Genomic DNA, 26,931 nt, shown 5'->3' with positions numbered 1-26,931 from the left:
GATGCATGTCAGGGGTTTCAATCAGATTACGATTGACATAGGACTCATTTAGCTGTTATATTACGTCTAAGCACAAACCTCAACGAATGGCAAGGCATTTCTCTCCGAGTCGAGAGACAATGGGATGTATTTCCAGTTTTTTTTATGTGTGCTTTGCATGTGGCAGGAAAGTGGAGTAACCAGATATAACTCGAAGAACTTCACTGATAAGTGAGCAACCCAGTTTCTGTACTGTCATCATTTGCCTACCTGGCCCCACAGGTAAGCTTGATCATGTCTGGCTTATTAACGCAATGCCACATCCTGGAGGTCTTGTACAGTATTTAGCTAATTGCTATAAAGTCAGGATGCAAGTCTGGCACACATTTTCCAGCGAATGGTGATATCTATCCCACAGCAAAAACAGCCGCCATTCGCCACTAAGTGGCGGTGACGTCACCACAAGATTTTTATCCAGAAGAGTGATCAACATTGTGAAAGCATGCAAACTCACCTGCCCGTCACTGCCTATACTGAATTCTGATATTCTCAGTGTGACACGGGGATTCTTTGTGCCTACAAAGTAAACACATACGCACAAAACAACATTGTAATTTCCACGCACAAAATATATACTTCTTAACAGGAAACCCCGTGTTTGTAATATACCTTCTGCTCAATACCATAACAATCTCCAGTCGTTGTTTATATGCAGCAATTAATCTCTTTCGTCTCAGGAACCAAGTTTACAGCAGGCACGTAAAAAATACATTGACTAAAATCAATGTTTACACTCGAGATAAATAAATTGTATCAGAAGACGCGTGCAAGTATTGATTGCTTACAATGTGCAAATTCTAGGCACGTGTTGCTTTTGAGCGGCAAGAATGAAGGAGAATGAACATGGAAGACATACGAGACATAACAAACCGACTCAACGCAAAAGATTAAAAATAAAGAGACCCAACCCTTGAATAAATTCATGACCCTGAACAGCAACATTTCAAACTACAGGGAGAGTGATTCACCTCATTCTTTAGAACTGCATTTTGTGTTTAGTTGGTCGACCTTTCCCTGCACTTCCGATTACCGCGGTTGGCTAATCCTACACAATGTGGCCAATCCCTACACGGTTCAATCATTTGTGCATATAACCAATTTCCATGCAACTTTCAAGTCAGTCAGAAGTAAACCAGTAATATTTTTTTTAAAGGAGCGCAGGGGGGACCGCATTCTCATTAATTGGCGGCAGAGCCAATCTATCCATTTTCGTGTTCCGATTTCATCTTTGGGTTTTTCAACGTGCCGTTTGGCGTGCGATCCACTTGCTGGGGAGCTTCGTCGAGAACCGAACTCAGGAAACGGAGAAGCTCCCAGCAACAACCGCGAAACGTCGACATCGTGCCGGACGGCATGCGGTATGACCCCAAGAACACATCAGGGAGTCGCGCAGCACAACCGCAAAAAACTAGGCGGCAAGTAATCTCTTCGTTTGACCATCACCGTCCAACTCCCATGAACCACGTCACTGTAATGCATAAGGCTCACGGCTAAACCAGAACTCGTTTAGTCTTAGCGAGTTCGTTAACCCAGCACTGGCAAGCAGCAGTGTGGCACGCGTCACCTGCGCGTGGGTATCTGTAGGCATCGGATTTCCGCTCCTCCAGCGCGGGCGAGGGCACGTGGATCACCTCCACCTCAGCCTCGTCCACCTCCTCGTACAGAACCTGCAGCCTGCGGCTCCCATCTTCGTCTGGACGACACGCACGCACGTGTATGCAAGGTTTAACTACACACATATATATACTGACACATAAAACCAAAGAGAAAGATCCCCCATATAGCCTTAGCAGACTGTACGGGTAAGTACTTTTAGCGAGCATCTAACGGCCGGCACAGAGCATGAGGGGGTGGGTGGGCAACACCACAACCGACCCTCGTTGCACTATCGCTCCCCACTGCTCCACAAATGCAGACACACTGTACACATGAAGATAAACAAACCATATGTAAAGACACCCTTCATACAACACCACGCAAACACAGCGCACTAAACACACAAGCGTACAGAGCACATACGCACGTACGCACAATGACAAACGGTCCTTAAAGTCGAAGCAGGGAGTCTGCCCAGCGGAAGGGGCAGCGATTGTGAAGAGGCACTCACTCTGGCGGTTGGTGGGACTGCACCAGTATCCCGTGTAGCGATCAAACTCCTCCTGGATGACAAACGTGGCCACGCCGGCAGAACGGCAATCCTCCAGCACGCCACCCACTCCTTCACCATCACACAAACATACAGGCAAGCACACACGCCAGCATTGCAATCTGTGCGTCAATGCCATTATGGTGCCGAGATGGTAACTACCGTCACATGGTATACAGGGGGGTGTGGGTTTGATTCCGGCCCTGGCGCCTAGTATATTTGGAGTTTGCTTGTTCTCCACATGGTCACGTGGATTTTTCTCCATATCCTCTGGTCTTTCCCGTAACATTTAGAAATAGGAGTTGAGTATTTGGCTGATATTAATGTTCACGTGATAAGCCATTTCGTCGAGCCATCATTTGTTGCTAGGTTGCTTCTGAAAAAGAGCTTTAAAGCCCAGTGGGCCTTACTTGGTAAAATAAAAAGTATAGTTGAATAGTTTAGTTTATAACGATCATCTGTGGACACTAAGGCATTAAAACACCTGTGTACCCTAGCGAACCATTAGTCATTCATGTTTGCCGAGAACATCGGCCAGCTACACTCGAGAATCCGGTTTAATCAGAATCGTTATTTAGACTGAAGGAGCTCTTTTTCACAGATGTCCAGTACGGGCGGGGTCAGCAAGTCACAACAGCAAACGGTACAACAAATACTATAGGAGTGCAAAATAGAAAAAAAGGCAAGTCGCTAAATATTTAAATATTAAATAAATTCATTATACAAGTCTGATTTATCAAGCTTGGGAAAGGCAGGAAAAACAACAACAACATAATCCCAGACCATACCACAATAACACCACAGAGCAGTTGTCCCTAAATACAATAAAACATGAACATTGAACTATCGATACTACACAGGTAATGATCAAAGTTTCACAAATTTGCAAATGTGACAGCTGTATCCAGCAACTAATCTTCGGCTTCAAGGTATTTTTTTAAGGAAGATTTACGACGTTTTAATGACAGGGGACTTCAACCTGCATTCAAAACCCAGGATGACGGTGGCACGGGCTCACCCTTGCGCGTGTGCGTCAGGCGCAGTTCCTGGCCCGTGCGTATGTTGGTCACCCACAGGTCACCGCTGTGAATAAACGTGACAAGGTCTGGCTCCGGCGGGCAGATCTTGGGGTCCATGCGGCTGCCCGTGCACTCTGTACGGACCTCTGTGGGCTTCAGTGGTGAGGTCTGGCGGCGGTGGGTGGTGGGAACGTTTATATATGTTAATCGCAAGCTGGATTGGTGGCCCCGGCTAAGAGGCGGGGAAGATTTAAAATCAGTCTAAGATCTTCCCCCCCGCCACCCCCTTTCACCAACCCACACTGACCAGCATGGGGTGAAGCATGGTCATGACCGACACACAGAGCTGTCACGTAAAGCTGTCAATAACGAGTCATAATAATAATACAGGTTTTGGGGTTAGATCGCGTTATTTATAAATGTGTCATCACCCTCGTGAAAGCCTACGTGCAAAAATAACGAGTCATTAAACAGTAGGCATGCAACCACAGATTGATTTGTACGCACATTATAATGCACAAATATTATTCTGAATGTAAAAAAGTGTATGCAACTTTTTCGTTATGGTCAAAATGATTTGGCAAAATTTAGATGGACAGTACAGATGACACATACAAAACAATTGAGACAGACAGTACAAAAGTGTACATGAGACCGTATAGGTGTGACAGAAGACAGTGAGTACTGATGACTGTAAACAGGTGAGAGGGGGAGACTGACGGGAAATTACAGACGGGAGAGGAACAACGAAGATGACGAAGACGGGACACCAACCAAAAGGAGACGGAAGAGGCAGGAGACTCACCAGGAAAGTGCTGTTGGTGCCACCGTCCTGGCAGTAGAAGAGGCTGCCGCTGGCCTGGAACAGGAAGGTGCCACTGGTCTTGTGGTGGTCGTAGGAGGTGATGCCGAATGTGCCGAGCCGCTTGCGCTCACGCAGGAGCTCCTCCTCGCGCGAGTATGCGCCAAACAGCGGCGTGGCCTGCATGGGCCGGGGGGGGGAGGGGGGGCAGGACGTCGATTACAGATTCGACAGCGTGCGCACGCATCTATGGAAAACTTCTTTCGTAGCCAACCGCGGTAATCAGAAGTGCAGGGCAAGGACAACCAACTAAGCACAAAATGCAGTTCTAAAGAAATTAGTTCTAAATCTAGGCGATTTTAAAGTCCACAGCTCCAGTGGCTTCCGAATTTCGGAAGGAAGAGTGTTCAAGACTGCCCCAGAAGCGCATCTGAAAGTGTGCGCTGCAGTGACCATTTTGCGTAGCTCAACATAGCAGGGCAATTGTAAAGCCGGTGGGCTCTCTCCAAATAACATGGTCCACCACGCAGTGTCTGGCTCTCTGAGACTCTGAGATTAAGAAAAAAACCTAAGAATCCTTAGGGTTAATTTCTATAAGTCTCTCTTTCACACCAAGCATTTGATATGGGACCTATGAAAAAAGTATATTATAAGAATATGAATTCATGCAGTCACGAAAACTTTAAGTTATGAAATAAGTGTTCATCACATTGTGATCAAGCCAACATTTTAACGTTCAGAATTTGACTATGCAGAATTATAATGACTAACAATATTTAAAACGCAATGTTATTTCGTGCCGTTATTGGCGATTGGGCCGAGGGCATAAACTTCGTGCCGCTTGAGAACTCGGTTTAATCAGTCAACTGCCTGGATTTACTACGGTGTCAACCCAGAGCTCTAACCTCTGTGGCACCCGACGACTCACTGGGAGATAAGAATGCTTAGGTGGTTCAAAGCCTCAATGGTGTCAGCTCAGTTCTTCGAGATGACCATACAATATAAGATTCAGCCAACCCATGTAACGGGTAACTGGCGTACTATGAGCTGCCGTTGTTAGACGCGTGCCCCCCAGCATTAATGGACTCACCGTGAAGTGGTTGAGCATCTGCCGCCACGTGAGAATCATGAAGCCGTCTGGGTCGATGGACTTGGGAATCTCAGAATACAGCAAGGAGCTTTCTCTGCTGCCAAAAGGCATACCTGGAACACACACAGACGTTACAAAATTATAGACTCGCTACCCTTGCGAGTCCTGTTTAATCATGGGGAGGATGGAAGCCGAGATCATTACTTTGAAATAAGCAACTCGGCCATCTACAGTGTAGCTGTTTTTATTTGATAGAATTTACCCCCAGATTTATGCCAATTGCGCTAATAGAGTCATGCCCAAAGACCAAGTGTCCATTTGGGTGGCTCGTTGTGCATTGCAATCGTGTTACGGAATGGCCCCCAGAAGTGGCCATCCCAGAGCCACCTCTTCAGATCCTTTCAATGAACTGGTCCAAAGAGTAGAGAGCAGCACCTCCCTACCTAATCTGCCATATACGGGCAACGTTCGATCACGCGTCTACTCTTCCCGCTCGTCCACATGTCCATCTGAAAAGCAGCGGGAACGCAGGTGGCCACGTGGGTCTCACCCAGGTAGTAAACGCGGTGCGAGTGGGGCTCCGTGGGGGCTCCGTTCTTGGCCACGAAGATGAACTCGTGGGGGGCCTTGCTGGCGAGTAGCCCCTGGTGCTTGCGGCTGGAGCGAATCACGTCGCGCAGGCCTTCCCACGTATGCGACGTCACGGCGAAGCGAGCGGCCGCGTCCGCGGCCACCCCCGATCCCTCGGCACCACCTCCACAGCCACGTCCGCCACCGCCACAGCCACGTCCGCCACCGCCGCCGTCACCACCACCCAGCCGCCCCCCATCTCCGGCAACGCTGCCCCCGCTGATGCTCGGACCGCCGCCGCCACCGCCAGCACCGGTGGCGCCAGGTCCTCCAGCGAACACATCCGCAGCCTCGGGAACCTCGGTGCTCTCCGAAAGCAACTCACATACCGCCGCCTGGGCCATGTCGCTGGTAGCAGAGAACAAATGGGTGGGGCGGACAGCCGGACAAACATTAAATCACAGCTTTGCACAGTAACGCAACAAGTTCCAGCGTTAATGAGATAATGGCCAGCGCAGGAATTCCAACACTACATTCCTCACGACCACACAAAGCTACTGCTCTGCATGTCGACCAATTTATCTCCGATCTAATACGTGTTCATTCGTCACGTTCTGCACTTGTCCAATAATTGCTAAACATGCCCAACACACACAAAGCTTCTATGCAGAATTTAATTGGCACGCTCTGTAGAATGCATTAACAATCATCAGACGTGTAACAATTTAACTTGTATTCAAAAGGAGGAGAATCTGAAAAGTCAAAAAGGTGTGTAGCGTATTGGGCCAGGAGGAATGGAATTTGGGAAATACCGCACTAAGGCAATCATGAGGGACAATGACAACAGGCTTACAGCAACTATCACAACTTTGCACATCAACGGTCTAAAATGACATAATTCTGTTAAGCCAGTGATATATATGGTTGATGTGTGTATTTCATGAACAATGATTGATCCATGGAGCACACAACCTCGGGCAGTCATGTGATATTTGTCTGCAATCCAGTTGATCGATGAGTAAGAGAGCCAGGCGTGTCCAGACATAGCAACTGCAGTAAAAAAAATGTTTTACACTAAAAGGCATGTGGCAATTATTACGGTGATAACTGCCACAAAACTGCCCCTGTGACACAGGCTTCAAATGAGATGTGTGTCTGGCCAAGGCAAGACCTGACGGATGCAACTGTAAAAATTGTGTAATCTTACTTTACAGCGATAAAAATAAACCACTTGGTCCTGTTGCTTGTTTCCCCACAACCCGCCTATGACCAAATTACCTGGAATGCACCCGATCTCGTCAGATCCGAGCGAGTCTGCATACTGCTTGGATGGGCGAACGGATGCGGGGGTTGATTTAGCCATACTTTGCCACGCGAGTCAGTGCGGGTTGGGTGAAGGCGGGGAGCTTAGAGCCGATAGCATAGTACAGCACAACAACGTATGTTGCTGCGCTGCCCTCTGCCCCACACAAAACATTGCAATTATCTTTAAAATGCGTCTTTTTCACGCAGGTTTGTCAATCATTTAAAAATGTGCATTGCATGCCAAGCAAGACAGATGATTTAACATTCATAATTTAAATAGGCATAAAAATGAGCAACACTATGTACCATTTTCTACAATCCACAGAAGTAGTAAATCCAAAGTGTTCAAATTTACATAAATCGGTTAATTTTTTATTCGTTAATGAACGAGTCCCGACTTATAACGCGCAACAAAATTCACGCAGCGAGCGACTAAAAACACAAGTCGCTGCCATGTTGCTATTCTCTGCTTTCACACAATTGCAAGCTATTTTTGTATAATTCACGTCTCCCTGGAGATTCTCTCTCATTGGGCTCTCACCTGTTTATAAATAATTGATTAAGAGTCACTTCAATAGGGCTCTTATCCACACTCGGGCCACACCCTTCATTCGCCCTACAAGTGGAGTTTGCCACTTGTCAATTGGACCAGCATTGTCATTCTCAGAGCTGGTAAACGCAAAGTGAAGTGAAAAACCAAATTGAACCACGATTTCTTTGTACATTCATTGGCGACTAGGCTGAAAGCCACCTACTTGCTACACTCGAGAACCCAGCGCAATTACCGACGGCTAAAACCTCGATTCAAACTCAGGAGGATCTCAGTGCTGCAGATTCTAGTGCTCCGACCTTCCGGCCACTTTTGTACATGTGCATGCAAATCCAATGCTGCTCATGGGGAAAAAATTACCTTAATAACCGTACCGACAAAACGTGTTAAGAGCATTCCGCTCTCAACACCTATGGGCGCCATGTACCTTGTGTTGCTACCTACACAGTCGTCTTCAGAAAGCCTCCTCACTTTTTTTGCTGTCTGCATCAACAGCTAGGCTGCTCGGGACTCGGCGTGAGGTCAAACACCTGCACGCTGACGACGGCGGAAACACGCGCAGAGTTAAACGACAACGCAGACAACGCATCACGTAGTGTGCATCCCTATCCCTCCCCCCTGGTCAATCAAATGCTGGATGAGGGCTTGCCCAACGCTGTGCAAGTCATGGGGGTTGTTTGACCATACTTCGCCAGGCTGGGGACGTGGGGGCTGGTGAAAGTCGGGGGTAGGGGAGGCATAGATGGGCGAACAATAAGAACACAGTGCAACAATGTGCATCATTTGATGGCCAAGCCACTGGGGAAAAATGAATCACACTTAGAACTTTTGGGCACACTGCTTTAGCGCGTTTCTCGTGATGTCACAGCGGGAGTCTTCTTAACGTACGAGGTGGCGCCCCATGACTCTGGCTACATCCCGACGACATGTGGTGCATGCTGGGAGCCGTTTCCATGTTATTCTCTGGAGCCCAGCATGAGGATTTGAAACCAATAAGTGGAGAAGTGGTGTAGTGGTTCGCGCAATGAGCTATGGACCAAACAAAATGAGTTTATCCTTTGTCATCAGTGGTGAGTGGAATCTGAAATGGTCCTTGGCTCCTTCAATCCCCACTGATCAGCATGCTCAAATAATGGTGAAGCATGGTCAAATTTTAGCAGTGGTTTAACAAATGCATGCAAATTAGCAAGGCCATAACATTGTCACTTAAAAACGTAATTCCGTGTTTATATACACAATCAAATTTCAACGGCTACATTACCACAGATCAATATTGCTTTGAAAAGAAAGAAAATAACATCCAACTGTTTTTTTAAATGTACTTCCCATAATACCTCATTCATTGACCCACTCACTCTTTAAAAAAAAAACAATTGTATTGATTGTATCGTTGTAATTTCACAAGACAACAAATTCCATTCGCATCTCACAACAACATCCATCGGGAAAATATTGTTTTCAACATAAAATTGCGATCTGCCCAGTGTTGGGTAATCGACACCTATTTAAGCGAATCAAGAATTCGCTTTGTGGGAGTCACCTTCCCAGCTTTGCGAGGGGGACTAGAAAAATACACTAAGGATAACTTAAGGCTTTATAAGTAATATGACAATCCTGTATTTAATATTTACAGGGTATCATCCATCAAATTGCTTTTATTCAGAATACCATGCATTTGTTTGGTTTCACTTCAAAATTGTCCTAAGAGCTGTGCCGCTAGGCTTTGTGCGCATTAGCTGCTGCCAGTCCTCAAAAGTAAACAATGCTACGGACAACATAAAGCAAATGTGAAATTGATAAACTCTAATAAATGAATCAAATTTATTAACCAAGCGGTAGATGCTATGTATTCGTAACAAAGTAAAATGGAGCAAGAATTGACGCTGGATATGAAAACACCTCTTGGGAGCAAGGGCAGCTGTGCTTATACCTCAAGTGTGCTTTAAATGTAACTATTTGCATCCCCCACAACCACCAATGAAATTTAAGCACGTGTTGCTTATATAAGTGTGCTTGTATAGGTGTGCTTATATCTGCGTTGCATTGTATTATAGGATAACTACTTTCCAAAGGATGTTACTTACTTCAGGACTAATGTCTCGGCTTGAATACAACTGATAAAATCGTGGGAAGACGTTCTACATGTAGTTCCTTGGTTAAGATATCGCTCTGCTGCTGATAACTGTGAAATGGAATGTAACCCTTGCCATGTGACGAGCCATGGCAATTGCATGAAGGGGAATTCAATTGCGATGAAATACCCATAATGCTCAAGTCATGTTGAGCAACATTGGTCATGATGTTTTTATTTAAAAAGGGTGTAAGGCTATGGTGGCATGGTGCAGCACAATGGACGTGCGATTCTGAGGGCACCAGTTCAATTTGGAAGTTAAAACAACGAGTATGTCTCTTGAATTTCCCCACCGCCTCTCTCCACCCAGCAGTATACATTCATTTGCCAGGTTGTGTGTCGCAGGGCAAAGTGTGCGGGTATTACCACCTCTTCCAAGATGTCTGGCCAGCTTGGAAGAGTAGGCCAAATACGACCCGAGAACTTCCTGTATTGGAGACCCATCATCGGTGATGTTAAAAATCAATTGCAGGGCTGCACCTTTACCTATTATCATGTTACCTATTAAGAGCCATGAGCCAATGGCCCTTCATAGGTAAGGAAATATATATTTTTCCCTTTGAGGCAGTATTATCGACACACATGTTGAGTGTTTGTTATTTAAGCTTGTGCACCACTGCCAAAGCAGTACCACGAAGAAAGCATTACAAAACCAACATTCTGTTCGAATCGTACAAGCAAGGTGTTAACTGGCTGGGTGGCTCAAGTGACGAATGTTATTGTTCCTGTCAAACCAGTGAGTCAGTACTGCTGACATTCGCTGATGTTCAGGGTTAAAGCCCCAAGCAGTGCTCAACTAAAACAGGTTCTTGTGCACAGCTGCTTAGCCACCGATTAGTGTAAGTAATAACTATCCATCTAACAACACTCTTGCGCTCATGACAAGTACAGTGAATATTGTGTGTGGTAATCACCGACGTTTTATTTTCATATATTTTATGTATTCTATATAATGGAGTGCTGGTAATCCTCTCGGGTGCAGCCCAACTATTTGTCTGGTATTCTATCAAGTCTCCTCCCCCTTGGTCATGATCCCTTCGAGCAAATGTAATGTTGCCTCTCCAAGCCCACTTTTATGAAGAGTCAATATATTTCTAACTTGTGCCCTCTTATCTATCAGTTTCTCTTTCTGTCCATTGGTGCAATTTCAAACATGTTTCTCTCCATTCCTCTTTGTAAAAGAAGGGGACTCCAGCATGGCTGTGACTTCTCCAAAGGGTGCTATGATGGCACACCGGAAAGTCAAGTGGTTATGACTTTAAATGTAATATGGGTCACAACATCGGGGGGTACTGTTTCAAAACAGCACTTATGCCATCCTCCGATCAAGCTCTGAATGATTTAGCGTATACGACACATGTAGATGAAGTTACTGGGTGACTCATTTGGCTAATAATGCCCATGTCACAGCCCCTGTAAAATCCTGGGTTCTCAAAAGGGCAGTAAGACTTGATTACACCATATTCTAAAGTGCAATGGGCTCTGATGGTCTCAGCTGTTTTCACATGTCTTTTAGGGTGGCTAATTATGTTTGGGTTAGAACTCGGGTTATTATTTTATTGTTTCCCTTTTACGTGACTTTGCCGAAAGAACCAAGAATATGGTGTGGTTATGGTTAATGTCAGAGGATAACCGATTATCGTAGTAAGAGGTAATATTAATGTCGAATTACCTTGTGATGTTAAAATTATAACAAGGGTTTCATATCTAGGTAGTATGGTTATGCGGTTAGTTTTTGGGTTACAATCTGGTAGGCCAATGTAGTTTAAAAAATAAAATTGTTCAGGATTTAAATGGATTGTGGTAAGGGTTAGTACTAAGTTTATAATCTGGTTGGCCAGTTTAGTTATTATTCAGATTATGGGCAGGATGTAATTGTATAGTGTGGTTAAGGTAGGTTGTTATGGTTGTAATGGATGACTTGCGTGTGTCATGTACCCACTAAGACCATTCTCCTTGCCCAGGTGTCACAGACGGACCTTACAATTTCCTCTTTAGAGCCATTTTTTTTATCAAATGAGGGTGTCAAGTAAAAATGTCTTTCTCAACACAGTCCTGGCCTGAACTCCTCTCTGCTGGCAGCCGTAAAACACTTGTGGAAATTCCGCATTCTATGAGCCACACGATGGTATCATATATTCAACCATGAAGCAATGATAAGCCAAGCTGAAACACACCAGGAAATGAACTTGCGACTTTTTGACCAATCCACGTCCTCCGACTACGCAACTTCATTCCAGTTAAAATGTCTACGGTCCTGTATTACTATAATAAATACATAGTACTTTTAGACTTGCAATCATAGCACCATCACAATTAAATGTACCATCAAATTATTTACTGCTCATCATAATCCGTAACACTACTCTCGAAAGTAAAACATTGTGAAATTGTAGAAAGACAATCTCCCATTAGTGGAATGAGTCTAAAGTCAGGGGAATTTCCGAAACAGCGCATCTTATGTATTTATGTACTTGCGCAGAATCGTTGAATGGCGTTGCATAGAGCTTGACCCAGTCGTTTAAACCCATCATCCATTTGTGGTCGATACAATTTCTCTTTGTGGAAAATGAAGTGTATTCCCCACACTCCGAAGTGGAGAATCCACTTAATTTTTTTGTGGCGAGTTAAATTCATAGGACGGTTGTTACCCCCCAATAAAATATCAGTTCATTTATTGTAGCTACAGATCTAGGCTGCGTACCGTCGGAAAGGGGCCATTCATTTAGTACGTATGGATGGAGGGGAGGAGGGGGGGTTAACCCAAATGCGTACACTTGCGTATGGGGGGTCTACTGACAATGTACGTACGCATCGGAAACGGGGGGGGGGGGGAGATGAAGCCTCTATAATGTCTATATTGACCTTCCAATGAGTTAGACAGTCCGGCGGTGGTCTGTTTGCTTAAACGCGTTAATATTACTATTCCTTGATCGTTTCTGCGTGGAATCGGAGGGGGGGGGCGTCAAGCGTACGTACGCAGGTGGGGGAGGGGGATAAAAAGTATGCGTGCGAACAGGGAGAGGGGGGGTCAAGTTGACAAATTTTGTGCGTACGTACTTAATGTATGGCCCCAAATCGGACGCGTATGACATAGAGCTTGGTAAACACGAAACGTACTTTGAAAACAACCCCGGCGCGTCACAGTAACTTTAAAACACAACGTAAAGCCCATAACACAGCACGGCCGCCACGGCAGCCAACCCGAAATCAAGTCCTACTAAAGCCAGGGTGAAAGTCAACTTCGAGTGATGTTACTCTTCGCTCCCCGACTGCGGGTCCGTGACACCAAGCACCGACTCGCCATCATGAACCTCAGGAACCCGGCACAACACAAACACCCCCCCTCCTCTTCCTCACCACCTCGCAGACGAAGCCACCTGCCTCAAACCTCGCCGTCAACGGCACTCGCAAAAGAAGCGCACGAATGCACAGAGAGATAGAGAGAGGACGACGACGACTGTGATAAATACACGATTCAGACTCAAATCCCCTTACAAACTTTTCACTCGCAACGCCGTGAAGGGGGTAGGCCCCCAGCTTTGCCTAGGCCCCACCACCCCCCCACGCTCACCCGTCCGCTCTCTCAGCCCGCGTCGCGCTGGGGTTCACAACTTCGTGGCGCCGCGTCCGCGCGCCCCGCCGCGTTGCTCGTTAACGACTATTTATTTGACCGCGAGCGCCTCGTTGTTTGCTGTTGTTTGCTGCTGTTGTGGCTCAATCACGCACCTATCACCAGCAATGACTCAGTCTCCCCCACACGCCAAACGTTGCGACCTTTAACCCCGTCCCATCGCGGCCTCCTATTGGCCCGGAGCGCTTTAACGCCGTGACGTCATCGCGCAACGCCGGCGAAGCCGTCGCGTGCCGGCGGTGACGTTGTTTGTTTTTACGTCGTGCGTGATGACGTCACGGCGCGCGCCTGACAGGTCGCCGTCGATCGATTCCAACCGGGTCGATTACTCGCGATTCGATTTAATCGATGTTCGCAAATCGGCGATGGTCTTTTCCCTGCTGGATGATGACCTCACCTTGACCGGCTGTCGTAGTCAATTCTAGATTTGAAGCTTTCGTAGGTAAAAATAAAAATAATAGAAATAAAATAAATTAGACTTGTGTTGCCTCCGAAACGTCGTGATTTATTATTATTTCTATTATTATTTTAATTATTTTTTTTTACCTACGTGACTTTACCGAAAAACCTAAGAGTATGTCGTAGTCAAGGCCATTTAACCATCCATTTAGAACCCGCCCCTCGTCACACGGCGTCACAAAAAGTCAGACCCCCCCCCCTCAAATATGATTTGATTCACTTTAATTTATTTTTTATTTCTATTTATTATTTACCTACGTGACTTTACCGAAAGAACCAAAGAGTATGCTTCAACTCACTTTAAACTATTGTCATTGTAGTGCGTATTTAATTTGGCGCTGCACTTTGATGTTGTAGCAGAAAACATTTAAAAAAAAGTATATTTAATTAAGTAGAACGTGTTGTCTATATTTATTTAAAGTTGCGCGTTTTGATGTGACGTCACATTTCTCACCCCCCCCCCCTCGTCACGCATCGTCACAAATGTATGACCCCCCCCCAATAGGTGCGTGACGTCATTTATGGACGGCCCCTTATTAGTCACCCCGTGCCCCTTATAAATCTCAACGTTCATCCTACAAAGTCCCATCACAAGGGAGAAACACAAACAAATAGAGAATTTTTTTTTTTTTCCGTATTGAAACGGCTGTACGCCGTATGGACCTGAAAACTCAATTTCCCTGTACAAGAATACGGGGTAAACCGTATTCTTGTACAGTTGACAGGTATGATAAGCTGATTTCACGTACTCCACTTAACAGTTATTGTGATGTCTCTAACTCTGTTCTCCAATCCGTGGGCTTACATGGCAAGGAATACTAACTATGAAAATATATTGATTTGAAGCTTTCGTGACTGCAGGAATCCATACTCTTTGGTTCTTTCGGTAAAGTCACGTAGGTAGAAAAATAATAGATCACGACATTTCGATCGCAACGCAAGCAATCGTCATCAGGTGGGACAACCACAGCAAGAACAAAATAAGTGCCTTTACCGAAAGAACCAAAGAGTATGAATTTTTATTTTATTTTACCAGATAACACTGAGTTGTGTAGCTCTTTTTTCATAAGTGACCTGGCTATCATGAATGAAAGCTAAACGAAGTGGCTTATCATCGTGTGGAAACGTATAGCAACCAAACACTCTAAGCGCACGTTTCTAAATGTGGAGGGAAAAACCGAAGGACCCGGAGAAAAATCCACACGACCAGAGAGAGAGAGAGAAAGACATGCAAACTGTAAATATACAGCAAGCGTCAGGGTCGGGATCGAACCCTCGACCTCCTGTATACCAGGCAAGGTAGTTAACATCTCGTAACCGTGGGGCAATGATGCCTCAATTAGTTGGGTCTCTGCCGCCATTAATAATATTCCTATTTCTAGGATGTCCCTTCTCGGTTTCTTGGATCTCAGTTTCTTGGCATTGTCACAATTTCTGGAGTTTCCTACAGTTGCTTTGGGTTCTCTCTCTCTCTCTATCTTGGGTTTCTTCCTCAGTTTCTAGGGGTTTTGTCAAGGAGTTTCAGGAGGGGTCTGATTTTGTTATATATATATCACCTTTCAGGGTTGACATGTATGCATGCGTTCCAACTTATCTGTCTCTCAATGCAATTCTACTGAACATCTTTGGAAAACAGCTTCATAGCTGATTCCTCCAGCGTAAATACATATTCTGATTCTGAATTACGAGCTTGTGTAACAGGAGGGCCCATAGTCTGACTCGCTGGCCGTGACCTCGCCTAGATGACACTGTTGGATGCCACTCTGCGTTGCCTTCTGCTCCCCCGAGTCGTACATAGGAAGCTTCGAGAGTTGACGGCGAGTGAGTGACTGGAATTAATCAGTGAGTGCTGGACCGTCAATCAACCTGTTGACACAATGGGAGGAATATTTACAACCCAGAGATTCCAGCGGATGGGGCTCAGTGCTGCCCATGGCTCTGGTTCAGTGGATGGGGTCACTCAAAGCAATTAGGCTCTTAAGACCCAGTTGAGGCTGCATTCATGTCAAATGCTGCACTTAACGAGACGTACGAGGGGCGATCAAAAAGTGTGGAGCTTGACGGAGAACGAATGTTTTGACAATAAAAGGGTGACTGTTGCGTTAAAACTAAGTTCAATTATTTACCAAATGTCCTAGTAATTGACTAATTCTGCTATTTTTTTTTACAGGATCCTCTTGTCTGCGTGTTAACTGAAAATGTTAGAAGGTTGAGGAATCTGGACAAATCTTGAGAAGAAAAAAAATGAAAATGCATAACAACATTTTTAAATCGCACTTATCCCAGAACTGGCACCACAGCTAAAGAATCCCTCGAAGGTAAAGTGCCCACGAAGCGACGTGAGATGTGATCTCTGAGTGGAGTTCCGAGAAAGACAAAGATATGTTTCTGTAGAGGGATTACATCCTGGAGACATCGATGACGATGATGATGACGTACCAAGTACATTGCACCTCAAGTGGAACCTTATATACAAATAACATTGCTTCATCAAGGACACTCTGGCAGGACACAGACTTTTCCATCAGCCCTTATACCATCTGTTTAATAGCTAAGATTGTGATACCACAAGCACGAAGCTTTTGCAGTGATTGACCAGATGCAGTTTAAAGCTACGCATGTTTATTGTCAATTAGGCAATGACTGCTCTAATCCAGTCCTCATACAATTGACAAACCACTTAATCACAATCTGTGCTATCGCCCACTCATTGTTCTTTGCTCAAAGCCATCGAATCCCATTTTGGTAACCCAAGGCAAAGTTTATCCATACTCGGTCTCCTGTTTTTCAGGCCAGAGCAAGTGGTGGAAATTCCACCCATGGGACAACTTCCCACAATAATATGTACATTGCCTTTAACCCCAGAGGGATGATGGGCCCTGACAGGGATGTGAACCTTCCGAATAATAATAATATTTAGTATATTTGCTATGAATGCCATTTTACGTAAAAATGCACTGTTAGTGGATGTGGAGTGCACCAAAGTGCAGAACAATATATTTATATATTTTTTCTGCACTGCCCTCTGCTGTGCACAATGTAGCCCCGCAGCCTATAGCATCGGTTATGCACGCTAGTTGCCCAACCAGGTACTCTCCAGAGACACACAAACCAGCTTAGCGTGCAACATCTGAAAAGATCGGGCGAATCGTGGCATATTTGGTCGTATGCTAGTTGCCCAACCATGTACTATCCAGACACCCGAACCAGCTTAGCGTGCAACATCTGAAAAGATCTGGCGAATCGTGGCATATTTGGTCATATACTCCTTTTATTTACCAAAGCACTTTTGAAACCATCATGCCTTTCCCACAGCCACACTCCACTCACACCACGCCACCAATCCCACACCCCACTCGGGTCACAATTCTGTCGCGGTTAGCGGCTCGCGCTGCTAATAAAAAGGCAACAATAGCAATTGGGGCTGACAGCTGACAGAGCATTCACACACACACACTTAGGGTCAATCAGCTCCGGCCCTAAGTGTGCATGCTGACCGCAGTTCTATTTAACACAATAATTGTACACACTGAGCAGCACAGTCCTTGGCATTGTGTTCACAGAGGTCCATCTAACCCCCCCCCCACCTGTTTTGTTGCACCAAGCATAGACCACTTGTCTCTTAGCCTTTACAGAGAGAAAGTGACGGAAGAAAGGAGGTGGGGGGGGAAGGAGACATTTTTCTTAAGCCTCGTTTATACAGCCCGGAGCAGTTCCGGTGAGAGTGTAATGTCCTCTGCAGAAGAAAGTGAAAGGCGTGACGGGTTGAAAGGCACAAAAAAAAGAGCAATTGCGCTTCCATAAAAGGGGCTTTTAAAGGGTGAGGGGTGGGTGAGAAACGGAGAGAATATGGTCTCTTTTGGTTCACTTCTAACATCAAAAATCGTACGGCTATGTTATGAGCCAATTCTTGTTGTTTTTTGTATGAATTAAACACTCGTCCCTTATCTAAAGAAAAAAGTTGGGTGGCGCTCATCTTGATTGGTGTCACTGAGAGACATTGGTGGAAATGTCACATTTCTATGGCATAGTCCAGGCTTATCTATTGGACAACCACAGTTGACTTCCTGGACAGACGATTGCCTGAGCTAACCTCCCCTGTTGGTACGTGTTACTCACGCCCATCTCAATGTGATGTGAGTGTTCTAATCGCACCTATGCCCAAATCGCACAGCCTTATTTTGTAACATTTCGGAAGCTAAGCAAGTTGAGCCTGGATAGTGCTTGGGTGGGTGACTGTGTTGTGCACAAACAGGTTGTAGTAATAGGGCTGCAGGGCTACGTGGTGGGTAGCAGAGGTCAGTACAGCAACATCTATTGTACTATACTACTATGCTCCCATATCTGTGCTTTGCTGAACTTCATGTATGAATGAAGATGAATCAACATAATTCCGTCACAAGTCTTGTAATAATAATATAATTACACCCGATTACGTTATAAGGGGCCGTCCATAAATGACGTCACGCGATTTTGGACGATTTTTTACCCCCCCACCTCGTCACACGGCGTCATAAAAAGTCAGACCCCTCCTCCCCCCGAAAAAATAAAACATGCTTCAAATCGCTTTAAACCATTGTCATTGTAGTGCGTATTTAATGCGGCGCTGCACTCTGCTGTTATAGGAGGAAACATTTATTTAAAAGTGTAATTAATTAAGTAGAACGTGTTGTCTATATTTATTTAAAGTTGCGCATTTTGATGTGACGTCACATTTCTCACCCCCCCCTCGTCACACATCGTCACAAATGTCCGACCCCCCCCCCCCTAGGTGCGTGACGTCATTTATGGACGGCCCCTAATGTTCGTGCCGTGATATGCACAATAATGAAGATAATCAAGATTTGGTGGTGAAACATAACCACCACGCCTTCAATTAGTCCATGTTTTGAAAAGCATTAATTAAATAACACATTATTTGGTGATACTGCATGAGCAGTGGCGCACAAGCACAATTAACACAAAAACTCAACACATTCATCCAGAACACTGCAGCGTTAAAATGAAGGATATATAATATGCGACATTTCGGACAATGGTCCTTCATAGTAGATAACATTAAGAAAATGGTGTGTATTTCTGAAAAATATGTGCTTACTGCACACATATTTTAGCAGTCAAACACAATAAGAAAACGAGCATCGATAATATAATCACGATATAACTATTTTCTTTTCTAAAGAAAGATTCAATAACCGTGGATCTGAGATCGCACGACACAACGTGGTATCGCCATATCGTTGGCAAACCCGACTTGAGACTCGGTGAGGCTTCCCTGGATGAACAAAGGGGCATTGCATTTATTTGGCGGCGTACTGGCGGTGCGCATCTCTCTCGGTGATATTGGTCAATAATGAATGCGCTTGGAAGCACTTGTGCGGACACAATCTGTCTCGTTATGCAAACACACGACCCTCCCTGTGGGCAACTTAAAGGAACCCCCTTCCCGCCGCTGTCACCCCATTCAGTTAAAAACATTGCACTCCACTCATCCCTTTCGGGAACAAGTATAATGATAAGAGATCAGTGGCTCTTAATTAAAAAAGACAAGTGGTGATATGTAGGTGTACAGCCCTCTTGGTGAAGCATGGTTGTTTGACCAAATTTCGCCACGCTGATCAGCGCACGTTTATAAATGTTGGGATGCATGTGTAGTGACGTAAATGGAGTCACTATGGCTTTTAGCGCCAGCTACTGTCACAAGAGTGAAACTCATCTTCTTGGTTCTTTCGGTAAAGTCACGTAGAATGGAAATAATAAAATAATACAAATAAAACATAATAAAATAATTCTCACGACGTTTCGGCCACAACACAAGAGGACGGCTACTTGCGTTGTGGCCGAAACGTCGTGAGAATTATTTTATTATGTTTTATTTTTATTATTTTATTATTTCCATTCTACGTGACTTTACCGAAAGAACCAAGAAGATGAATCCCTGCAGTCACGAAAGCTTTAAATCAAATTTAAGAGTGGAACTGTGCGACTTGAGCCTCTCCCTGGCACCAGAGTGGGTATGGCATGGAAGCGGGCCCCAGGGGGCATGATTCTGGTGACGGTCTGAGAGAGGGCAAGTAAGGACGTGACAGTCTGGGTGAACCCGAGAGGGCACGTGACTGGGACAGGGTAGCTAGGGGGCCAAAAGGGTGGCTTGAGGGACACGTGGTGCTCGGTCGAGAACCTTCTGGTGAGATCCAGAAGGGGGGCGTGGCCGAAGGCGGAGCAAGGCCACGCTCGGGAGCATAAAAGAGAGGTCCCGAGAGCAATCGCGGCTGTCTGCTGAAATGGAACCCGTCGGTGCTACGTCTCTTCGATTCTCAGTCCTCGGTCTTCGGTTTACGCTCGGCATCGTGGGTCAGGCAGTGTGTTAGCTGACTGACCCAGTTATGTAGTTACCCCGTTGTGGTCTAGTTAACCCGTTGTTACGTTTATGTAGTAGCCCTGTTGGGGCCGTGTAATAAAAGTATTGCCTCCAAGTTCAAGTGTGTGCCTCCGTGGAACCCACTACACATAGACATGGAAGCATAGAAGTAATGTACACCAATGGATGTTGTTGTACCGTCCACTGTTGCTCACCACATAGCCCTGCAGCTACCTCTCACAACCTGTTTTTGCTTGGTGATTATACATCCATGCACTGTCCAGGCTCAAGAGCCTGCTTAGCTTCTGAGATTGGGAACATTGCAGCTGATGTGGTAATTGGCAGTTCTAATAACAATGTTCGAATATGTACTCTTAAGTTAAAGTGTTGGGTCGTTATCTTCTCTAAATGGTTGTCTGGGGTCAGAATTGGACATTCCACATTCCTATTTAACTGTAGGGTAGTTGGTACGAGCATGTATTGAAACTCCCTTGTAATACCATAGTGCATATATATAATTCTAAATTGTCCGTCTGTCACCCTCTGTATCTCACAAACGGTACGTCGGAGGCAAACTTACACAAAAACTAAAATGTGCTCTTGCCAAGGACATTTAAAGAAAATTGCTGCCTTTCCGAACTATATTTTGCTCCCCAAATTTAGAAAAAAAATACGTCCAATATGAAGCAATGGGAGCCTACATATTCCTGAAGACTGAATGCCGAAAAGTATTGGTAAAATCCGATGTTTACGCATGGCTTCATCTGCCCATGGCTTTGTCGTGGTGACGTTACCCTGTAGGGATGAAGGGTGTCATCCCATTTAATTCCTACTCCTTCCTCAAAGCAAAGCACGCAAAGGGCTCAGTGAAGTTATATCCCGTGCAAATGCGCGGCTAGTGCTCGTATAATAATGCTCATTAACGCTTCTTGAAGCTGGATTCTAGGAAACGATAATTTCGTGTAAGTCGAAAAATATACCCAAATACGTAACAAAATAAATCACAAACATCTTTTACGGAATACTATTTATGCGCTAATGAAGCTGTGCGCAGTAGGATGTGGTGTTCTTCCTCCTGCATTCCAATTGCAAATTAAACTGCAACATCGCCGAAGAGAGAAACATAATTCAGTTCAACACGTAGCAGGCTTTCGCAACCAATATTATAACATGAATAATTATTCAAAAGGTTTTTTGGGTTAGATCGCGTAAGTATAAATGTGTCGTAACCCTCCACCACCCGACACAGCCAATTAGTAATGGATTTGTCACGTGAACAAAACGCAAATTAGTTACTACTTCAGCCCACCTGTGTGTTGGAGAGTAAATCCACACCATTTACAGTTTGAGTAGTACGACGTTTTGCTGGTAATTACATCCAGCATCATCGGGCGATTTGCCAGAATAGTGAAGCAATCCACCTGCTTCAGGTCTTTAAAAGAGCAGCAGGGCGACGTCATCACCGAACCCAATCAGGTGCAGAGATCAGAGGCGAGGAGGGGGGGGGGTATTTTAATAATATAATAGATTAGTAATCATATTCTTGGTTCTTTCGGTAAAGTCACGTAGAAGGGAAATTATAAAATAATATAAATATAAAACAATAAAAATTCTCACGACGTTTCGACTGCAACACAAGCAACCATCATCAGGTGTGAAATCTACAGCAAGATGATGATGATGATTGCTTGTGTTGCAGTCGAAACGTCGTGAGAATTTTTATTGTTTGATATTTATAATATTTTATAATTTCCCTTCTACGTGACTTTACCGAAAGAACCAAGAATGTGAATCTCTGCAGTCACGAAAGCTTTAAATCAAGATTAGTAATCAGTTAATTAGTATGTGTTTCCTCTATAAGGAATTATAATCGTAAGATGTATTACTTAATAATACGCTTCCAGGCCGCACTAGGCCTGTAGCATTCAGAGCTGTAAAAGTTATTTGTATTTCTTTCAATTTTAATGGATTCTCGAATTTAGTCTTAGCCAGTAATAATTCGTTTTACACAACACTTCAACGTCATCAAAATCAATTGAGTGTTCTTGTTGGCAAGCATGTTCTGCAACTGCCGACAGTTGTGTTTGAGAGTAATTAATAATTCTTTGGTGTTCTTTTAGTCTTACGCTAATGTGACGTCCCGTCTGTCCAATATAGCATTTGCCACATATGCAATAAATCCGATACACACCTTGCTTCACTATTGTGGCAAATTGCCGATGATGCTGGGTGTAATTACCAGCGAAACGTCGTACTACTCAAATTGTAAATGTGGTGGATTTACTCTCCAACACACCGGTGGGCTGAAGTAGTAACTAATTGGCGTTTTGTTAACGTGACAAATCCCTCACTAATTGGCTGTGTCAGGTGGTGGAGGGTTAAGACACATTTATACTTACGCGATCTAACCCAAAAACCTTTATTATGGAGAAACAGAACTAATTACAGAAATAATAAGCAAGACAGCTCACGTTAAACGCGGAGTTCAGCAGGTCAGGGAATTTATAGTGGTTCTAAGCAATATTCCCTAAAGACGCTAAATGATGAAATGGATGTCACCAATTTCACTCATGAGCCAACATTGTAATGGACAGTGCATTGACAGATGAGGGCAGAATAAAGCGTTATCTGGAACACAAAAAAATACCGGACAAGACGTGAGGCATGAACATGCCAAACAAAACATAATACTACTACACTACACTATACACTACTATAGACTACACTACTATACACTATACACTACACTACTATACACAGACTCTCGCTCTTCCTGGGGAATTCCCAGGCGTTCCCAGGCCAGCCGAGCGACATCCTCCCACCGCCAGCAGCGTGTCCTGGGCCTTCCTCGGGGCCTTCCTCGGGGTCTTCGCCCAGTGGGCCATGCTGCTGCCCGGTAGAGTTCCAGGGGGAGTCTACCGGGGGGAACAGCTGAAGAATGAGAATACAAAATACGTACGTGACAATCCAAAACAGAAACATGATTGAAGGTATCGTACGTTTTTGTGAAAGCAAGAACACACGAATATTTGTCGTGTCCCTTAACAAGACGGAACCATAACAGATGATAGAGACAGCAAGTTTAATAAAATAAGAAAAGGTGATGTTCATTTATTTTCACAGTGCCCTTCTCAATGTCACAAGTCACAATGGCAGTTTATCTTTGTGAATTAAATATGATGTAAATGTACATTAAATCAACCAGATCAGAAAGTGGTGCAGTTTATAAATCATGTAGTGTATAGTAGTGTATTTTCATGGATTTGTGAAATCACCTTTATGTGTGACAGTGTTGTGTAAAAATATACAATACTGCTTACGCATATCCTTTATTCATCTGGGAAGGTTTCACTGAGTCGCAAGCCTCTTTTGCATGAGGATCCTGTATTTTGTTATTTGGCCAATTCCTTCTTAATAGGCAGAATAGTGTCTATGGGAAGCAACAGGAGATGTGATCATCATCAGTTCACTGTGAGATGAAGGCCTCCTCCCACAAAGCCTTCCTCATCCGTCACAATTCCGCGATACGAATGTCCATCTCGTACCCGCGTGCGCACGAATCGATTTAACAGCGTTCGATTACACACGCGTGTGCCACCACGATTTACTCCATGGCGTGTGTAATGGACAGCAATTATTTTCATTCAATTTCCTTTTTGTACGCTTGCGAATACGGGAATTGAAAGCCAGCCGGGTGGCAAGTGAGGGGAAATCACTAGGGGGAGCTTGGGAGCTTTCACATTAATTTGTGTTGTCATTGTGTCAATTGCATGCTTTCATCCTGAATGACACAATGCATTTCGGATACATAAAGCATCTCAAGAAGACCGAGGCTCCAACATTGCAACAGAAAACAATGAAAAGTCAGAGTATCTCCCTGCTCAAATATAAGTGGGCCTGTACTTATCGTCATTGAGAGCTCCAATTCAATTGTGGAAATTCCACATTACTATAGCAAAGGGAAGCTTCTCCATAGAACATCCTCGTGTGATTTTTTTTCCCAATTGGGATGCTGCCAGTGGCGTAGCAGCAATACAAAAAGTCTCCCATTCGATCTCCGACAAACGATGGTGTAAGTTTACTAAATCTCCCACCTCTCTCCGTCCAGCAGTCTAAATGAGTAACCCCCGCAGTTAGTGGGTCGACTGGTCACGTGTGGCAGGGTAAACTGTGGGTACCAAGGCCGTAGCCATTGAGTTGGGGGGGACCAAATCTTCCATGGTGTCTGGGGGTCCCAACCCAGAAAAATATCTAAATTTTAAAACTCATTTCCTGCCTAAAATATAAAAAAATTCACTAACACATGGGATGGACTTTTAAAAATTTCTTTTTGACAATAATGTCGAATAGTGTATTGTATTACATTGCTCTGTTTTTACTTTTTTTTTTTACCATTTCTTGTTTCATTGTATGTAATGGCAGAGATTAGGGATTAATAAAGTACAACCATAACCACAATCATATAAACATAAATCTATGCATTGATTTATATGAAGACAAGTCCAGATATTGTGGCCAAGGTTTAGCAAATTGTTGTTTTTATTTACATAGAATAGCAATTTTTTATAGCAATATATTTGGGGGGACATTTTGAGCATATTTGAATATTGGGGGGGTATGTGTGTCCCCCCCCAATAATATATATTATAATTACGGCCTTGGTGGGTACTCACCTCTTTCGCGACAAAGCTCCCTTTCGTGGAGGTAATTCCACCAGCAATGGCATGAGCAGTTATTGCAAGGCCCGGAGTTTATTTATTTATTCAAGCTTCCTTTGAGATAATTTTAAGTGACATCTGGTCCACACAGCATGGGACAGCATTCTCCCACTCGTCTTACTACAGAGAGGAATGTTGGTTCCATGACCAACAAAAATGTTCATTCGTAGAGCTGAAATATAGCCAAACTAAGTTGCGAGTCCAAATGATATATTTTTTGTTTGTGCAGTCATTGGTTGATGAATGAGACCATTAGCTATGCACTCCGCTTGAAACCCTGATTTAAGCGCAGGCAATTTCCTGGATTCGAACCCAGTATCTCAGCGGTGCCAGCTCAGCACTCTGACCTATGAGCCACCCAGACACCACTGATGACACAAAACAAACCAACTTTAACTTGAATGTTTTTTTCGATTTAAAGCTTTCGTGACTGCAGGGATTCATCTTCTATTATATTATTATATTATTTTATGATGTTTTATTTTTATTATTTTATTATTTCCCTTCTACGTGACTTTACCGAAAGAACCAAGAAGTTGAATGTTTTTACATTAATTAAATTAACAACTGGGCTGCAACTATCAACTCGCTACACTTGGGAAACCGGTTTAATCGGCGGGGGGTGTGGGGGTGCAATTCAACAATTGAAACCTGAATGAAAACCCAGGATCTCAGAAATAGTACTGGCTCGGTGCTCCGTGATCCGTTCTGCTCTGAAACTACGTGAGCTCTCTCTCTCTCTGAGTCGCCTCGCCACCCTGTGAAGCTGTCTTATTAAATCCTTTATATTAAGTTCACTTGCTTGCTTGCTTGCGCGCTTACGACCGTGCAAATCTTTCGGTCGTTTTTTAACCCACTTCCCGTGATCCAATCGAGCTGACATTTTGCACACAGACTCGTTGTGCGTGACAATTTATTTTCGTGAAAAATTTTCCCAAAATTTTACACTTTTTAGGAAAAAATAAATTATATTTAATTACCAATTGCTTAATGGTGGCAGGCAATCATCTGACCCATAGGTGGCAGCCATCTCAAGCCAGAGGACGAGAGGACTCTAGCCGCCACGCATATAAAGGATTTATAGTGAAAAACTTTGTTTTTACGGGTTAATTTTTTTTAGTTTTGCCCCAGCGTATTTCCACCCCACGCGATCTAAACCCAAAAATCGTTGATTATGAACAATATTGGTCGCGAAAGCCTACGTGTTAAACTATTTCCACCCCACCGATGCTCAAGCCCACTCAACAGCTCGCCCCGGCCATCGGGCACCATGGTAGAGATTCCGGCAGCTTCGAGCTGGGGTTGGTGGTGGGAGAGGAGGATCTTTAAACGGCCCTGCCTCACGCTGTGACAACCCGACAGACAGGCAGACGCTTGAGTGTTGTCACAGCCGCAAGCGCAGCCACTTTCGTGCTCAGACCGCAACACAACCATCGTCATCACCGCCGCAGTCAACAGCGGCAGTGTTTGGTGGCGCTGTTGTCACACGCGGCGAGGAATAACACCACCACGGGGGCGTTTGCAGCCGATATAAACACACACCGTGCGCTGCGAGAGTATGTTGATTGATAATACTGCACATTACAAACCCACATTGTGCATAACGTTATAGTTGCATACAATGCTGTACAACTGTATGATATTGTACGGGTATGGTGAGGTTTATGATGACTTAGGGGGTTATGCTAGGGTTTGGACCACGGATAGGGTGAGGCTGTTAGAGGCAAGTATTAGGTTCAGAATTATGGTCAATGTTTAGGTCAGTGTTAGAGTTCACGACTGCAGTGTTGGTGTTGAGGGTAATGTTGAGGGTTACGGCTTGGGTCATTGCGAGAGGTTAGAGCCTAGGGTCAAGATTAGAGTCAGAGATATGGTTGGTTTGAACAATGGTTAGGCTTAAGGTCAAAGTTAAGGTTAGAGGTTAGGGTTAATGATAAGATCACTGTCTGGGTTATACATTTAACGAGAGCCCTCGTTAGATGTAGTCCCAGGCCGGCGATGTCAGAATTAACAAACGCTCATCTCCCCAAGGTCATTTTTCGTGGCAGGATGCCCTTTGCGCGAACGCGACTGTGACACCCACCACCACCACCATTTCGTTGCGTGC

The 26,931-nt window shown here is 44.5% G+C and overlaps 2 protein-coding genes across 7 annotated transcripts in view; one reads left to right on the top strand and one right to left on the bottom strand.

The window, feature by feature from the left end:
* Positions 1-13,451, bottom strand: part of DPP9 (dipeptidyl peptidase 9) — a 43,887-nt gene extending 30,436 nt beyond the window's left edge. Inside the window, exons 1-9 of one of the 6 annotated variants that reach the window (XM_078612678.1) lie at positions 13,382-13,451; positions 7,949-8,058; positions 5,647-6,074; positions 5,097-5,209; positions 4,010-4,186; positions 3,204-3,372; positions 2,147-2,257; positions 1,604-1,732; positions 494-555 (exon numbers count right to left, since the gene is read on the bottom strand). In XM_078612678.1, coding sequence (XP_078468804.1) covers positions 494-555; positions 1,604-1,732; positions 2,147-2,257; positions 3,204-3,372; positions 4,010-4,186; positions 5,097-5,209; positions 5,647-6,074; positions 7,949-8,010 — 1,251 coding nt within the window. In that variant the 5' untranslated portion in view covers positions 8,011-8,058; positions 13,382-13,451. Of the gene's footprint in view, positions 1-493; positions 556-1,603; positions 1,733-2,146; positions 2,258-3,203; positions 3,373-4,009; positions 4,187-5,096; positions 5,210-5,646; positions 6,075-7,948; positions 8,059-13,226 lie in introns of those variants that run through there. The other 5 variants (XM_078612677.1, XM_078612679.1, XM_078612681.1 and 2 more) reach the window with 5 other exon arrangements.
* Positions 1-26,931, top strand: part of LOC144731553 (procathepsin L-like) — a 429,171-nt gene that overhangs the window by 159,371 nt on the left and 242,869 nt on the right. The window lies entirely within an intron of this gene.

Source organism: Lampetra planeri, chromosome 39 (genome assembly GCF_965212315.1).
Source record: "Lampetra planeri chromosome 39, kcLamPlan1.2.h2, whole genome shotgun sequence".
Taxonomy (NCBI): domain Eukaryota; kingdom Metazoa; phylum Chordata; class Hyperoartia; order Petromyzontiformes; family Petromyzontidae; genus Lampetra; species Lampetra planeri.
This window is presented reverse-complemented; position numbering and strand designations above follow the sequence as displayed.